Source organism: Serinus canaria, chromosome 15, assembly GCF_022539315.1.
Source record: "Serinus canaria isolate serCan28SL12 chromosome 15, serCan2020, whole genome shotgun sequence".
Taxonomy (NCBI): domain Eukaryota; kingdom Metazoa; phylum Chordata; class Aves; order Passeriformes; family Fringillidae; genus Serinus; species Serinus canaria.
Window position 1 is genome coordinate 9,516,758 of NC_066329.1, and position 17,333 is coordinate 9,534,090.

The 17,333-nt window shown below is 53.3% G+C and overlaps 2 protein-coding genes across 2 annotated transcripts in view; both read right to left on the minus strand.

Moving 5' to 3' along the window:
- The window catches only part of MYO18B (myosin XVIIIB), a gene marked incomplete at its 5' end in the record, with an annotated part of 57,409 nt that extends 50,710 nt beyond the window's left edge, over positions 1 to 6,699 (minus strand). The window contains 7 exons of the mRNA XM_050980738.1: positions 459 to 657; positions 1,318 to 1,494; positions 1,667 to 1,779; positions 2,517 to 2,583; positions 2,789 to 4,120; positions 4,213 to 4,368; positions 6,610 to 6,699. Coding sequence (XP_050836695.1) covers positions 459 to 657; positions 1,318 to 1,494; positions 1,667 to 1,779; positions 2,517 to 2,583; positions 2,789 to 4,120; positions 4,213 to 4,368; positions 6,610 to 6,699 — 2,134 coding nt within the window. The remainder of the gene's footprint in view (positions 1 to 458; positions 658 to 1,317; positions 1,495 to 1,666; positions 1,780 to 2,516; positions 2,584 to 2,788; positions 4,121 to 4,212; positions 4,369 to 6,609) is intronic.
- A 1,104-nt stretch (positions 6,700 to 7,803) lies between these two features.
- GRK3 (G protein-coupled receptor kinase 3) overlaps positions 7,804 to 17,333 on the minus strand; it is a 61,045-nt gene continuing 51,515 nt past the window's right edge. The window contains exons 18-21 of the mRNA XM_050980513.1: positions 17,062 to 17,224; positions 16,204 to 16,340; positions 15,179 to 15,292; positions 7,804 to 13,744 (exon numbers count right to left, since the gene is read on the minus strand). Coding sequence (XP_050836470.1) covers positions 13,583 to 13,744; positions 15,179 to 15,292; positions 16,204 to 16,340; positions 17,062 to 17,224 — 576 coding nt within the window. The 3' untranslated portion in view covers positions 7,804 to 13,582. The remainder of the gene's footprint in view (positions 13,745 to 15,178; positions 15,293 to 16,203; positions 16,341 to 17,061; positions 17,225 to 17,333) is intronic.

Here is a 17,333-nt window from a genome sequence, read left to right on the forward strand (position 1 = left end):
ACTGACAGCAAGGGGACATGCCAGCCTGTCCAGCCTGTTCCAGGCCATCCCTCAGCCCTTTGCAAGAGCATGGTGTACCCGAGAGCTGTGAAATCCAGCCCTGCCCCCTGCCAGCCGAGCAGCGTCACCGGTAACCCGAGCAGGTGTGAAAGCGCTGCCCCGAGCACCGGAGCCACTCGAGTGATTCCCTCCTGCTGCTCACCCTGCTGCTGGTCCAAGCAGCAAATCTGTTGAGTCTGCCACGGGGACAGTGGCACTCGAGGCTACACCGGCTGCTTCGGAGCCACCCCAGGGGGCACAAACCCAGGTTTTGGTGTGGCTGTGTGCCCCCAGCTTGCACAGCCTCTGCACCGAGCACCCAGTGCCATCCCTGCCCATTACCTGAGAGCCTGCCTGTACCTGAGAGCCTGCCCACCCCTGGCACCCTGCCCAGCCCACACCAGGCACCCTGCCCATACCTGACACCCTGCCATCCAGGCTGCCCGCCGTGCCCACCAGGTACTCCAGGGCTCTCTGGCAGCATTGGGTCCTGCCAGCCCCGCTGTGCCCCAGGGGGACGATGGCCTGGTCCTGGCGCTGCAGCAGCAGGTTCCTGTAGGCTCTGTGTGCCAGCGAGCAGATGTGTGGGGGGAGGTTGTCCCGCTTCCCTCTGGGAATCTGCGGGCAGGGAGAGGGTGATAGAGACATCCCAAACAGGCTTCTCATGGTGGAAATCCTGAAGGTGTTCACACTCAGGGTGATGGTTTCTCCCCAGGGTGCAGAACTTCCCGAGTCTGAGTCCTCAGAGCTCCCCCAGCCCCAAGTCCAAGCACTCCTGGCCATCAGTATCTCCAGAGCATCCCCCTCCCAAAACATCCCTGGTCCCGAGTGTTCCTAGAGCATCCCAAGTCCCCACAAGTCCCCAGAGTATTCCCAGTCCCAAATGTCCCCAGAGCAACCCCGGTCCTGAATGTCCCCAGAGCATCCCTGGTCCCAGATTTCCCCAGAGCAACCCTGGGCCGAACGTCCCCAGAGCAACCATAGTCCCGAATGTCCCCAGAGTGTTCCCAGTCCCCCGAGCAACCCCGGTTCTAAATGTCCCCAGAGCATCCCTGGTCCCAGATTTCCCCAGAGCATCCCCGGTCCCGAAGGTCCCCAGAGCAACCACAGTCCCGAATGTCCCCAGAACATCCCCGGTCCCGACTGTCCCCGCACTGTGACGATCCCACGGTGCCACCTGCCGGCCCCATCCCGCCCGGCGTCCTCCGCCACTATCCCCAGGAGGGCTGGTGGCCGCTTCCCATGGGGGATCCCGCTGCCCCCTGTCCCTTCTCTCACCTTCCCGGCGCCGTCGGCGGGCGCGGGGCCGGTGGCGATGGCCACCAGGCTGGGCCCCGCGTAGGTACAGGGCAGGCGGGCTCGGAAGCGCTGCCGCAGCGTGTTCATGACACTGCACTCGTTGAGGCTGATGAGAGCGGCCAGATCCTCGGCCTGGTCCAGGCTGGGGGGGTTGGTCTGGGGAAGGGAGCCAGAGACCCTTCGAGCTCTGCTGTCACGGCAGGGCTGTGCCAGACCCGCTGGCACCCTGACACCTTGGGCACAGCCAGCCCAAGGGGGGCAATGGCTGGACAAGCATCTTTGTGCCCTGGCACTGTCCCTGCATGCCCAGCCCGGGGAAGGGGCTCACCCTCTGCACGCTGTCCTCGTCCACCTCGGTGACAGTGCCATCCTCATCCCGGCGCACTCTCACCCTCCCTGCCGGCAGCTCCGGTGTCCCCACGTCTGGCTTCAGCTGTGTGGCTGAAGGAAAGGCTGGTGAGTGTATCTGGGGTGGGGCAGCCTGGACAGAGCCAGCCCCGGGGCCAAACCCAACCCCGACCCACCGGGGTGTTGGAACCCAGGAAGTGCCTCTGGCTGCCCTGGAGCCCAAGACCCCTGTGCCTTTGATTGAGCCTTTGGAAAAAAAAAATTGTCAACCTTTATATGAAGAATTACAAGTCAAAAGAGTTTAAGTAGAATAATAGTTTGTTACGGGGTGAAAATTGACTTTTGAGGTTTTTAGAATGGGGGCTCGGGGTCCCAAGATGGAAGAATTTGGGTGTGCCCTGTCCTTTTTCCTTCTCATTCCTAGCCTCCATCTTCTGGGTGATGCTGGCACTTTTAGACTGGTTTAGAGTAGAAGCTCACTGTCTAACACAGGTGATAGGTATTGGAAAGTTATTGTAAATAATGTACATGTTGTTTTTAGGATAAAAAGCTAACCCCACCTCTGAGGTGGGCAGTGTGCCTCAACCCGACCTGCTGGACAGACCTCAGCGGGTCAGAGAAAGAATTTTACAGATAACAGAAAAAATAAACAACCTTGAGAACAAGAACAAAAGAATCCTGACTCCTCCTTTGACAGCCAGGCTGGGGAAAAGCAGCTTGTACACATCTCAGAGTCACTCTGACCACAGGGATTCTGAGAGCGGGGCACAGCGCCCAGAGCCAGCTCTGCTCCCACCATGCCTCACCCAGGGCAGAGCAGGGAGAGTTACCGAGGGTGAACCCGTCCTGCTGGATCAGCCACACCTTCTCTGCTTCGTACCAAACGTCCCTCGGAGCCTGGGGGGAGGAGAGAGGGGAATTGGGCAGGAGCAGGGGGAAAACTGAGCTGGACAAACTGCCTTTGCCCCACGGACAGAGGTGTTTCCACACTCCTGCCCATCCAGGCTTGGCCACCAGCCCCAGCCCATGGGAAAGGGAGGAGCTGCATGAAACCAAAACCTGCACCAGTGCCCCAAAACCAGGATAACACCCCACACATTACCTGGTCCTTGTCCGTGCTCTCGCCCGATGCCTCTTCATCCTGGTCCTTTTCCGTGCTCTTACTCATCTCTTGGCTCCTTCCCGATGTTTCTTCAGCCTGGTCCTTGCCTGTGCTCTTGCCAATCCCTTTGCTCCCTTTCAGCACCTCTTTACCCTTTCCCAGCTCTTCCTTCACCTTCCCCACCTCTTTTCCCACATCTGAGGACTTCTCTTGGATTCCTCCCGGCTCGCCCTTGAGACCCTCTGACTTGTCTGTGGCTTTTTCAGGCTTTTTGATCTCCCTTGGCTCCTTCTTGCCACCTCCAACATCTTTCTTCATCTTCTCTGCTTCTTTCCTGCCTGACAACAGCTCCCTCTGGGCTTTCACCTTAGCTGGGGGCTCCTCGTGCCTCAGGAGTGTCCCCTTCTCCTTCTTGGTGTTTTCAGGGATTGTCCCTTTCTCCTTGGTGCTCTCAGGGATTGTCCCTTTCTCCTTCTTGGTGCTCTCAGGGATTGTCCCTTTCTCCTTGGTGCTCTCAGGGACTGTCCCTTTCTCCTTCTTGGTGCTCTCAGGGATTGTCCCCTTCTCCTTCTTGGTGCTCTCAGGGATTGTCCCTTTCTCCTTCTTGGTGCTCTCAGGGATTGTCCCCTTCTCCTTGGTGCTCTCAGGGATTGTCCCCTTGGGCACGTCCCCTTCCTTCACTGGGATTTTGCTGCCACGCTGGGGGCCCTGGCTGGGTGCAGGGGCTGGAGCTGGGGGGCTGCCCCCCAGGAAGGAATCCTTGAGGCTCTTCCTGGGCCACGATAGCTTTCCCACCTTGGGAGCCCCTGGGTGAGGGGTCTCTGCTGGTTTGGGAGTGGTGTCTGATGGTTTGGAAGAAGCCTCTGCTGTTTTGGGGGATCTCTCTGCTGGTTTTGAGGGTGTCTCTGCTGGTTTGCAGGGGATCTCTGCTCTTTTTAGGGGCGTCTCTGCCAGTTTGGGGGCAGGTGCTGCTGTTTTGGGAGATATTTCTGCTTTTTTGGGGGGTGTCTCTGCCGGTTTGGGGACAGGCACTGCTGTTTTCAGGGATATTTCTGCTTTTTTGGACGGTGTCTCTGCCGGTTTGGGGGCAGGTGCTGCTGTTTTGGGGGATATTTCTGCTTTTTTGGGGGGTGTCTCTGCTGGTTTGGGGACAGGCGCTGCTGGGCCAGGTGCAGGGGCAGGGGTTTTGCTGGGGACAGTCCCCAACACAGGGGACAGCTCCTTGTTTGTGGGGGAGGCTGTGACCCCCTTGTCCCCCTCTGCCTTCAGCCCGTTCCTCAGCGAGCCCTCGCCGGCCGCCCCTCCTCGGGTCTCTCCGTCCTTCCCCGCGGGCTGCCAAGCAAAGGAGAGGAGCCTGCTGTGACACCTGGGGACACCTGGGGACACCCAGCTGCCCTGTGCTGCGAGGTCCCTTCAGTGCTCACCTCCTCCTTGGTGCCCACCCTGCTCTCCTTCCTCCGCCGCGCCGCCTTGGCCTCCTGCTCGGTCTCCCGCACCAGCTGCTTGATGAAACCCCCGGGGATGACCGACAGGAGCAGGGGGGGTGCAGAGGGGGGTGGCCCCCGGTCCTCGTCACGAATCTGGGGTTGGGAGCACAGGTGGGTCACAGGGCAGGCACAGGGACAGGAGCCAGCATGGCCTGTTAGTGGCAGCAGGGCTGAGCGCTGCATCCTGCCCAGGCTCCTGCTGAGGGCACCAGGCTGGGTCAGGGATGCTGTGGGAGCAGAAGCACCAAGAGGAAAAGGCCAGAGAGAAGCGCCCAGATCGGTGCAGCCCCTAGGGGCTGGCACAGCAGGAGCCCACGAGCGCTGCCAGCTCTGCTCTGGGCCAGCAGCCCTGGTGTGGCCACCAGAGGAACCATCCTGGCTGCAACCAGGCAAGAAGCAGCTCCAGCATCACCACAGCCACATGCAGCCCTGCAGGTCCCAGGGCAAAACCAGCCCCACAGCTTTTCCAGCAGCAGCACCAGCATCAAACCCTGCCTGACAGGCTCACCCAGGCAGGCAAAAATCACTCAAACCAGAGCACTGAGGCTGTGAGGGAGCCCAGAGCCAGGGGGCCGGGCACAGCACGAGGAAGTGCACAGGGAGCTGTGGGGACGTGACCCCGGGGCTGCTGCAGTGACACCCCCCAGCACTGAGCTCCCAGGCAGCCCAAAGACCCAGCCCAAAAACAGCAGCAGTGCCAGCCAGGACCAAGACTTTCCTTCTGCTCCCAGAGCGCGAGGCGTGAGGAGATGGCCATGGTGGTGGCGAGGCAGACGGTGCTGTGCAGAGACACGTGGGGACACGCCGGGCAGAGAGAGAGCAGAGAGTTAGCCAGGGCTGCTGCTGGCCCCAGAGCTGTGCCAGGCTGGCAGCACCCTGACCTTGCTGGTGAGAGGAATGGTGGATTTGTCTTTACAAACAAGCTGTGGGTCTGCTGGGAGATAAAACCAGCACTGGGAAATAAAAGGAACAATAGGAAGGGTTCCACTGATTGATGAATGGAAAAAGATATTTGCTTTTACAAATAAACTTGAGGTTTGCTGATCAATGAAATTAGGCATTGAAAGGTGAAAGAAACAATGGGGAAGAAAAACTCCTAAATTCCATAAGAATTAAAAGTTAAAAGGGAGGGTTATACATTAGAGGGAAATCTTTGATATCACGTGTATCAGGAAGTCTGAACCTCTCAGGTACCTGAGCCAATGAGGAAAGAGAGAAGGGAAATGTGGCAGGGAAATTGGGATAAAAGGAGGCTGCGTCCTCCAAAAATTGGAGGGATCCCAGTGGAATGCCCCATGGCCTCTCCCTTTATTCAATAAAGCCAGAAAGGACTTCTCTGTCTCCTTTTTGGACAGAAACCTCTGGTGTTTGTGGATTAATTTTCCTAACACCGGGCATTACCCACCTGAGCTCGCGGCACCAACTGGGACACGGCAGGGGACAGGGAGGCCACCAGCAGCCACCAGGGCAGCGTGGGGAGGTGGCGGCACAGAGGATTGGTGGCACGGGGGTGATTGAAGGTGGGACCCCACAGCCCCAGGCTGGGTGGCCGCAGGAGCCCATCCGTGCCCCACTTGGGGCTGAGCGCGGTTTCACCTGTCGGGATCATTCATGCACCGAGCGCGTCGGGGCTCGCCCGGCCCTGCTGTGCCTCCCCGGCAGCCGCATCTCCTTGTACAGTAAAGGGCAGGAGCGGCCAGGAGCGGGCTGGGAATGTCACTTGCCTTCCAGGGAGGCTGCCCCCAACGCCACGTGCCCTCCGGGACCGGCGCTGCCCCCGCGCTGTCCCCCCAGCCGGGCTCTGCGGTCCCGGGAGAACCGGCCCCGATGGCACCGCAGAGCCCGGAGGGAGGGAGCGAGCGACACGGCATTGTCACCCCCCGGCCGGAGAGGGAACCTCCTCGGGGAAACCGAGGCACGGAGGGGACGCGCCTTGACCAAGAACCCAGGGTGGCACCGGCGGGACCAGCGCCACCAGCACCGCGCCCCCTCCGCTCGGGACGCAGCCCCAGGCGGGCCGAGGCCGTTCGGATCGGGCCTTACTCGGGACCCGCTCCTGCTGCCACCCAGGACCCGCTGCCACCCTTGTGTGTGCCACGAGCCGAGGCCACCGAGGGGTCCCCAGCCACCACCCTGCACAGGGCAGGGAGCAGCGTCCCCGTCCCCATGCCCGCTCCCACCGCTGCGTTTCTTTCCCCGGCACAGCCCCACGGCTGGAAGCCGCCCCCGGAGCCGGGGCTGCCTCTATCGCCATCCATCCCCGACTAAAAATAGCCCTCCCGGCCGAGGGGACCCCGACCCCCACCCACCCCGGGGTCCCCCGAGCGCCGGTACCTGCTGGGGGCGGTGGGTGCCGATGTCCCACGGCAGCACCGGGATCCCGGCGAGCCGAGAGCGGCGGCGGCAGCGCGGGGAGCGCCGAGAGGGTCAGCGGCCGCCTCCCCCCGCCCCCGCCGCGGTGGCAGCTGAGGTGACACATGTCACTGCTAAAAATACCCGCGGCGGTGGCACCGGGGCCTCGGCTGGGGAGAGGCGGTGGCACCGCGGGGCCCTCCTGTTCCTTGGCTTCTGCGCCAGCTAGCACACGTGTGTCACCCGTGCCCTCCTTAGTGCACACCTTTGCACCCCGAAGAAATGGGGGAAACGCTGTGGTTGGGTGTGAGCCCCCCCAGAGCCCTCTGGTGCTGCCTGATGGGGACACCAAGGGCTGGGAGCCCAGCACGGGGCTCCCCAGAGCACCCCAGTTCCCCTGCCAGCCCCAGCCCTGAAATGGGGCTGAGCTGGAGGAGGACCTGGGAGCAGAGCTCAAAATAGCCCCTGGCACCAAGAGCAGCGTGGTCAGCACCCAGCCAGGGCAGGTGGGAGGGGAGCAGCACGGTGGACACGTGGTGACCACATGGGGAAAAGGGTGACCCCCTCCCAGGGCCCAGCAGGACCTGTGTCCCACATGTCCCAGCTCCCAACAGCCAGTCAGGGTGCATGTCACCTGCTCAGGACAAGTCCAGCTGCACAGGGGCAATGTCCCCACCTCGGCCACTCAGCATCTGACCCAAAAGCTCCACGGACACAGCCAGGGCACTGGCACCCACTGCCAGAATGGCTCTGGTAGTAAGGAAAGAAACAGGATTGTCAGTCTGGAGTCCCCTGGCAGGAGACAGAAGGTTGGCTGAGCATCTCACCAATCCCAATCCCACCTGGGAACAGCACGAGGATGTGGTTTCCATGATCCTTCCCAAGTGGCACTGCAGCCAAGAGGGAAGCCTGGCCACTGTTCATGAAAGGCCACCCTTGGTCACCTGTCACACACCTCCCAGTCCTGGCACAGCCAGCACCATCTCACCTGCAGGACACAGCCCTTGGTAAAACCAGGACAAACAGCATGCACAGGGCTGGGGGAAGGGACTTACCTGTGCATGGGGCAGTGGGGTCCATCCAGTACATCCCAGAACATCCCAGTACATCCCAGCACAGCCTCGCGGTGGGCGCGGGAAGGGACGGGTGACACGGAAAGAACGGGACACAGGCACACACACGCAAAGGACGGTTTTTATTGGGGTCTGGTCGTAGGAGAGCAGTTGTACTGACCAACACACAGAAGCAGCTTAGCTGTGCCAAAATAATCCGTTAAAAAAATACTGGCGGCAAGAACCGAGGGTGGCACACCCGCCACGACGGGGCTGTAAACTCCGGGACAGTCCGTGAGGAGCGAGGCCACAGCTCATGGGAGCCTCCTCCCCACAATAAATATGGAAAGAGCCAAGTACATAAAACAAGGAATGATCTCATCGATACAATATCTAAAGTTATTTACAGATCCTGGCTTTGCTTACCATTAATTACACATTTTGGACAGGTTCTCTTTCGATCGTTTCCTTCATCGCGAGTAGCTGTTCGTGTGAATCTGCTCCTTTTTGTTTTAAAGGACCTAGTGAGGCACTGGAAGTGCTCACAAATCCCCTCTCTGAGGATGCTCCTGCTTTATTCTGTTTTTCACACACATTTTTTTGGTGCCTTCTCACCCATTGTCTGCTCTCTCCCTTTCCCTGAGGAGAAGATGCCTGCTACCAACAGGAAAGCCTCTTCCCAGCCCATACCTCAGCCCATCTCCTTTTCCAGCCTGGAAACACAAACCCAGACCAACCTGGCCCTGGACAAAGCCACCTTCCTGCAGCTGTCCCCAGGTTCTCTGCCAAATCCCTGCCTGGACACATCCCAGGCCAGCAGCACTGCTCCCACCACGGCACCTTTCCAGGGGTGACACTAAGGAGCCACAATGCCACCAGCACTGCCAGCTCCTTCCTCCCTCCGGGAACAGCTTGGGCTACAGCTCACCCCAAAATCCAATGGGATCAGAGAGGGAAACAGGGAAAAAAGGCAGAGATTACTCCAGAGAGCACAGCAGGGATTCCCCCTCAGCACAGAGAGAACTTCAGCAGCAGTGTGGCAATGGAAATGTGGCAATGGAAAATGCCACATTTCACCCAGAAATGCCACGGGGATCAGCCCTGACCAGCACAGACCCCCAGCCCCACCACAGTGCAAACTGAGAGCACACAATGTGAATTCCTCAAGTGTTCCTCAAACTGCACAGGCCAGGCTCACAACTGGAATTATTTTTAGGAACTGAGTGACCTGATAAATTAAGGGCTATTTCTGTACCTCACTGGGGACAGAGGTGCTGGGGTTGGCTCTGCAGGTGTGCCCAGATGTGCCCAGCAGAGGCAGCTCCTGGGGAGATGGCACCACAGAGGGGTCCTGCCTGAGTGTCACCCTCCCCACATGCCAAGGGACAGTCCCTGCAGGGTCCCTGGTGGCCGCCACCCCCCTGAGATGTGACACCAAGCAGGGTCCCGCCCTGGCCCTGGCTCTAGGACAGTGATCTGGCACTGCTCCTGCCTCAGGATCCTGTTTTCAAGGATCAAGTGATCCCCCTGAAACGCCAAACCCATCTCCAGCGAAGACATTTTGGGTCCAGGCTCTCCCTCCACTCGCTCCTTCCCCTGGGAATGACAGAACTCTGCAACTCCCTGATGGCTGAGCTGGATCAAACACCACGCTGACTCCTTGCCCCAATTCAGGTCATTAATTCTCTTTAACTCAGCACAGATTCCTGTGAATAAACACTTGCTCTGGGAATGCTGAGGGATAAAGGAGAAATTTGGAAATATCCCACAGAGGGGTGGATTTGCAGTTTTCCACCTGAGATGGTCCTGACTGAGCTTGGAATCCCTGTGAAGGGAGAGAAGGGCTGCACAGGCTCAGGAAATCTATCCCTACTTTGTCATGAAAAACAGAATAAAGCTGGCTGATCCTGTTTGAAAGGAGCTGCCACTTCCATACAGATACGGAGCAGAAATTCTGTGGAATGTCAGAAGTTGGAGAAACATGTATTTAATAAATAATATAAAATGCTTTTTCTGTTAAAATAGAATTCTCGGGTTTATACCTACAGAGCATAGCAACCTTTACATAAACAAAATAAAGCTGAGTCTGTGATGATTAGTTCAACACAAAATAAAAATACAATTTAACAATAGTATTAAAACAGCCGATGTTCCATCCACACAATATGTACACCATGGAATAGAAACCAACAGGAAACAAAAGTAGATTATCTTGAAACTCCTCAGACATTTGGATATACATATTTTCTCTGTATATTTTAGATATTTTCCTTTTTTTTTTTTACAATATTAAAATTAATACTATGCTTTGTCAAAATACGCTTCTCAGATTTTCTTTTTCTTTAATTCGTAGAACTGACTCATTCCTTATATTAATCAACACCACTGGAATAATTTCTTGTCTACTGTACACTTCAAGCAGTCCTTCCTCTGGGGATATTTTGGGTGCAAACACCTCAGAGGGGGAGTGGCCGTGTCACTGCCACGTGCTGGGGGTGACACCGCCGTGCCAACGGCTGCAGGACACGGATATGGACATGGGACCAAGGAACCTGTCCCTAAAGCTGACCAGCTGCCAGGGAAAGAGCAACTCCGAGCTCCAGGGATTTCACTCCTCATGAGCTGATTCCCTGCAAACCCCAGGAATGACAGTGCTGGGGCTGGTCCTCCACGCTGGGCTGCACACACCTGATTTATCCTGATTTATCTCAAAGCCAAACCCAACCTCACCATTCAATTTTTGGGTTTTTCCCCCTTGGTAGAAGTGGGAGAGGAAAATCTTCCACTGGGTTTCTAAAGGGGAGGTGCTGAATCACAGAATCCTGGAATATCCTGAGCTGGAAGGGACCCAAAAGGATCATCAGAGTCCAACTCCTGACTCTGCTCAGGGCAGCCCCAAGAAATTCAGGAAAACTCAAATGTGACTAAGCCAAGGTCTATCCCCCAAGCTGCTCTCTCCCTACCTGCCAGGCTTCCCTTCCCAGACACACTTCCAGCTATTATTAGCCTGCTCCAAGATTTTTTGAAGCCTGCTGGGGGGTGGGGGAACATACCAGGAATGTCAATCCCAGCTGGATCCACTCTAGCATTACTCCAGCTTCTCTCACAGCAGCACTTTGGGAAGGAGCCCTGAGCCTGCAGCTGAGGCTCTGCTGGACCAGGGACAAGAACACAAAAAGATCAAACACAACTAAGAGGAAGAAGATTTACACTTGGAGAAGTGGATGGCCAACACTTGGATGAAGGATTGGGAAAAAAAAAACCACAAAAAACACCCCACAGTAAATGCTCCTTTAACAGTTTCATGAATTTGCAAAATAATTGGCAAATAAATGAGATCCCAAACACGCAGCCAAAGACCCTCCTGCAGATTAACACCACCAGGAATCTTTGTCCAAAACAAAAACTTCAGAGACTCTGGTTCCTACACCAGGAAGGAGCAGTCTGGGGCAGTATCCAGGATTTCTTGGTTTGGAGGGTGCAATTCCAGCTCTCCCTCCACACCGGCACTTCCACACAGAGCCCCCTCTCTCACTGGGACCCCACCTTCATTCAGGAGTTTGTACTGTGATAACCTCTCCTCTCCTAGCTGCACAGTTAGATAAAAGTCACAAAAATAAAGCTATTTTCAACTGTCAATAAATCACAGCTGGCTAAAGAAATCCAAATCTTTTCCTGCCCCTCCCACTGCAGGTTGGACGGGGCAGCAAAGACCACAATAATGAGAATATTCCAGGGCCATCCCAATTCCATCACATTTCAAAATAAATGTATTTCCCTAAGACAATACACAGCCTTCATTTCATATAAAATCTCTGGGTTTGAGGCACAATTTCCCAGCTGATGACCTGTTCCTCCCTCACTGACACTGGAATCTGCTGACAGGGAGTGAGAGTGAAATCCAGCCATGGAAAATCACTGAAGGAGAAGAATGGGACTGAGCAGGGACTAAGGAAGTAAAAACGAGTTACACAAGAACTGTGAGAAGGTTTTAACACCATCTGAGGGCTTTTTCCTAAATCAAGGAGAAAAATAAGAGCATTGCATGGTATTGTAGGGAAAACTGAACCACAGCCAGCAGGATGTGGCATTTTGTATCCCAAACATTTTTTTAAATACCACACAAAGAATCATGGAATTATTTTAGGTCAGAAGAGACCTCCAAGATCATCAAGTCCAACCTTTCACCAATCACCTCTGACACTGCTCCTTGCAGAGGAGCTGAGATGCTCAACAGGAATGACAGAGAGGCTGGTGCTGTTTGCACAGAATAATTTAGAAAATAAATAGGGGGGGGGGAAATCACTGAAAGAAACCACTTTCTCAGGGGGGTGTTTTCCAGAATGCATTTTCCCTTTGGTGCAGCCCCAGGTGGTCAGCCAGGGTTTGCACAAGCTGTGCAGCAAACCCAGCTCCCATGCAGAAGCAAACAGAGCCACTTTTCCTACTTTTCTCCAAGGAACTCTGTGGGGATCTGACAGCCACACACGCTCCACAAGCCACGCACAACTTCTACTCCCACTGACACAGGCACAGCTCCACTCTCTTCAGGGACTGTGAGAGCTGGGAAGAAAAATCTTCTCTAAGCTGCTCACTGAATTGGAAAAACAGCTTAAGTTCAGCCCTGACCTCTCTCTCAGAAACCACCACAACACCCAGGGCAAAGCCCAGCTTGGGGAAGCTGTGGGACAGCTCAGGGTGAGATCTTTCCTTCAGCAAGACTTTCCACCCTGATGCCTCAGGTAGGATTAACATAAAGCTGGCATTTGATCAGCTCGTCCATGCTCAGTTTTCTCACACTGCTTTCACTGTGGGCAGTTTGAACTCTTCAGAACAGAAAATGAGAGCTCCTTTCCCAAGCTGAGCTGTGATATGTGCACAAACCTCCTGGGCCAGGCTCCAGGGGATTTCTGGGGATTTCTATGCTATGGGAACACACCTGTGTACAGCAGAGGAGGATCCCGAGTCCCAGGACTGAGGAGTGATCCGGGATACGTACCGAGGTACCCACACACACCTGAACCCAGCACATGCTCTAGAATGCACTGGATTTGAATCATTTCTTTTTAATTTCTTTTTTTTTTTTAAAAAGTGCAGTTGACCTGAAATGGAAAAGAACTGTCTTTTTATGTTCACTGTAAACTTGTCAAAAGGAATCTGCTCTTTAAAAACTGTGCTAAAATAGTCAATTTATACAACAGAGCACTAGATGAAGCTACCATAAATTCCTCTTCACCAATTATTACTCTATTGTGTCAGTTATAGTACTGCATATACGTAGAAGAAGCAAAACGGTGGTAGCTACTATTAGTGAGTACAACAAACCCAGGGAATAATTCGAGTTCAACGCTCCCATGAAGTAGCAATAACATTTAAACCACAGGACAGTTAAGAATTCAGTACTTTGAAGTGCATCAGAGTCACACTGTTGATCATCAGCAGTATGGAGCAAGGTGATCCGAGAGTCAGCAGTAATGGTCGGCGAGGACACGGCAACACCACAGAGCGAGGGGGGGCACCCACCACGGTCCGTCGGTGTCACCACGGGAGCGTCACCCCCCTGCCAGCCAGGCCACGGCAGGGACAAAGCCTCTTCCTTCCTTCCATCAGTAGTTCCAGAGGGACGGAGCTCGGCCCCGCCGGGGGTGGGGAGCAAGGAGCAGCCTCTGGGCTTGGTGACCTCCAGCGCTGCTGCTGCTGCTGCTGCTGCTGCTGCCAGGGGCAGGGTCCCCCCCTGCCGCAGACAGAGTCCTGGCCCCAGGCCAGGCTGTAAACACGGAACTCCTCCTCTTCCAGGCACATCCCGCCTCCAGCACTGCACAAAGTCATTCGTTGACAAGGATTCTGGGACGCTCTGCAGGTGCACCAAGCAGCTCTCCCTGCGGGAAGGTGGTGGGTGTCTCCTACAGCCCGTTGCTGTTCCTGTGGCTGAGCGGGGGCTTCGAGAGCTCCACCACTGTGGAGCGGGATTTGTTGAGGAACTTTGGAGCCCGGCGCAGCAACCTCTGGGCCTCGGTGAAAGCCTCTGTCAGCTCCTTTTTCCACTGGACAAACTCGGGGTCGCTCTGCAAGAGACATAGAAGGAGTTTGGCACTTTATGCTCGGTGGCCAGTGGTGTCTTCTCTTGTAGCCACGTTTCTCTTCACAGAGAAAAGCAAGGCACAGTTCTTCCCAAGAATATTTCTGGGTTTCACATTCTCTGAACCTCAGAGAAAGGAAAAACAATTCTTATGTCATTTGCTGCTCCTGTGTTGTTCACAAGTGGAATGCATTATGGAAGGGTGTTTACCTGAAGAGAACTGATAATTAGATTCTGGTGTGTTTTGATTCACTGACCAATTGAATCCAGGTAAGAGGAATGGTGGATTTGTCTTTACAAACAAGCTGCTGGGAGATAAAACCAGCACTGGGAGATAAAAGAAACAATGGGAAGGATTCCACTGATTGATGAATGGAAAAAGATATTTGCTTTTACAAATAAACTTGAGGTTTGCTGATCAATGAAATTAGGCATTGAAAGGTGAAAGAAACAATGGGGAAGAAAAACCCCTAAATTCTGTAAGAATTAAAAGTTAAAAGGGAGGGTTATATATTAGAGGGAAATCTTTGGGATCAGGTGTTCTGGGAAGTCTGAACCTCTGAAGTACCTGAGCCAATGGGGAAAGAGAGAGGGGAAATGTGGCCGGGAAATTGGGATAAAAGGCGGCTGCATCCTCCAAAAATTGGAGAGATCCCAGGGGATGCCCCATGGCCTCTCCCTTTATTCAATAAAGCCAGAGAGGACTCCTCTGTTTCCTTTTTGGATATAAACCTCTGGTGTTTGGGGATTAATTTTCCTAACACAGGTGTGTGTGTCGGGACTGTGGGCTGACAGTGACGAGATGCTGTGCAGGCGAGTGCAGTTGAGTGCTTGGCAGATTCAGTTTAGATGTAATGTAATATAGTGTAATATAGTATAGAATAATATAGTGCAATAAAGTAATTTAATTAACCTTCTGATATCAGTGGAGTCCTCCTCATCATTCCTCTCCTTCGTCAAAAGCGGCAAAAATATCTACGATATTCTCTGTCAGACAGCACTTTGGGGAAGATATTTTAATTTTCCAAAGGGATGAGCAACTTTGGGTATTGCCCAGGTGCAATCCTCCATCACTCCAATGAAAGCTGGTACAATGTTTTGAGGATTTGAGCACTCCCCCCTTCCACACATGAGCTCCAGCAGCTCCTCACAGGGAGACATGAGCCAACGAGGCCCTTGGAGCTTGAGAAGTTTGGGAGTTTTCAGCTATTTAATAAACCCAACTCATTTTGTCCCAAATACCACTGAAATCCACGACAAGCTGCAGGTTTCCTGCTTTCAGAACTCAAGAGTGATGAACACTTCAGCTCTGCTTCACCAAGTGCCTTAGTTAACATGCAAGAGGATGAGCTGAAAAACTTGTCAATTGTTTATCATATGCAAAACAATCTGATCAAGTTATCAAAAAATCAAGTCTTACCTCACACTGTAGGACAAACTGTTTTCCTCCTTTAATTCTCAGTAAGATGCATTTCTTATCTTTAATTTGTGTTTCTTCAACAGATACTATTTGTTCCATTGTCAGCAGGTTTTGCTGCAGCATTTGCAAAAGAGCAGAGAATTAATTGAAAAAAATGCTGTTGTCCATCAAATAAAGCCACTATCTCATTTTCCTGGGCTATCCACATGAATTAAGTGATGAACATTAAATGTGATTATACAAACATTTATTTCTGAAGGCTGGGTCATGAACTAAAGATAGATAGTAAGGTAAGAGAGAGATTTACAAGGGGCTTGGTTGCTTCAGCAGTGACAACAAAATATCAGTTCTAAAAGCCAGTAATGACAGCATGAAATAAGAATCTACAAATAGGTGTGTCTGCAAACAGAATACTAACTATTTTCCCTCAAGAGTTGCATATAATTTGATACATTTTTCAAGCATTACTGTTATTACCAAAAAAAAAAGGCAATTTCACTACTTCAAAGAGCTGAAAGGGAATATTTCAGCACTGAATACTTACAAAGAGAACATACACAGCAGTGTGCAGGAAAACTCTCCCTATGGACTGCAGAGCACACAATGTCTTAAATTCCAAACTTCCTTAATTTAAATAGACAAATTATCTGCCCTGCACATGAGCACAGCTGGGCTACACTACAGCCACTATAGCATTTTCTTGGAAACAAAATGCTATAGCATTTGTCACCTTACCAGTTTGTGTTTTTTTGTATAAATAGTCCAGAGGTCCTAAATGAAAAACAACACCATCAACTACCAAAATCCTTCAGAAACACAACAAAACAAACAAAGGATTCTCAAGTCAACTTTACGTCTCCTGTGTGCAGCGTAAGCCATGCGTTAACTACAGTGAGACAGGAGAGGAGATACTCAAATGGGCTTTTACTCAGAGAAAACTCCTTCCCCAGCAGAGCTCCTGGGCTCTCCAGGTGTGTCCCAGCTCCACCTGCCTTCCAGCAGAGCTCCCAGGGCCCCTCACTCACCCGGGACTCTCCTTCTCCTCTCCACTCCAGCCGGTTGGGGAAGAGGTAAAAGTAACGCCGCTGCCACTGAGTCAGGAAGGGGTTCCCCAGCTTGAGCATGTACCCATGCATGATACAGTCCTTCCCCAGGGCATAATCTAAACCAAGAGGAGATGTTAGCAAAGTGCCAGAGGTGCAGCTGAAAGCATTCTGAGAGAGCCCTGTGCCAAGGGGATGGAGCCCCGGACCTGCCGCGCCCTCAGCAGGCTCAGATCACACTCACAGCCCCAGCTCTGCCCTAACTGCACAGCTGCTGTGGCTGCAGAGCAGGGGACGAGGACAGGACTTGGCTCTTAAAGAAGTGTCTCACCGTAGGAAGTTTTAAAAGCACTCTCCAAAGTTTGGGGGTTTGATGCGACGCCCCCGTGCAAGCTGCAGTTTGCTGTGCAAAACTCAAAACTGGGGCCCTTCCCAGCTCCTGGGCAGGAAATCAAACCCCACAGCCTGGGAAGGTGGGGAGGCCCTGGCACAGGGTGCCCAGAGAAGCTGGGGCTGCCCCATCCCTGCAGTGTCCAAGGCCAGGCTGGACAGGGCTTGGAGCAACCTGGGACAGTGGGAGGTGTCCCTGCCCATGGCTTTAAGATGGGCTTTAAGATCCTTTCCAACCCAGACCATTCCAGGCCTCTATGATTCCATGAATCTCTTTCCAAAGCCTGATGTCATCATTCAGCATTTCAAAACATTAGGAAACATCTTAAGCAACATGACAGCAATTAAACAAATCCTAACGATTCCTGGGAATGACAGCAGTGGGAGAACTCCAAACCCAGGAATTACTACCTAGCAGCAAAAGATGAGAGAAGTGTAAGGACAGATTACCTTCCTCGTGGCCAAGCTGCTTATTTTTAGCCCTTTTTCTGGCCTCAATTTTATCTGTGTCTGCATTTACTGCATCATAAACAGTTTCTGCTACTTCTTGCTGCCAACGCTCCGATATTACCAGAGGGAAGTTCTTATATAACTCCTGGTCACTATCAAGCAACTTGCAAGAGAAAAACAACAAAAAACCCAACATTTTAATAACTTTCACTACTCTTATCCCCAACAGTTAATAGTTACCCATGCAACAGTATTATTTTACACGATGGATT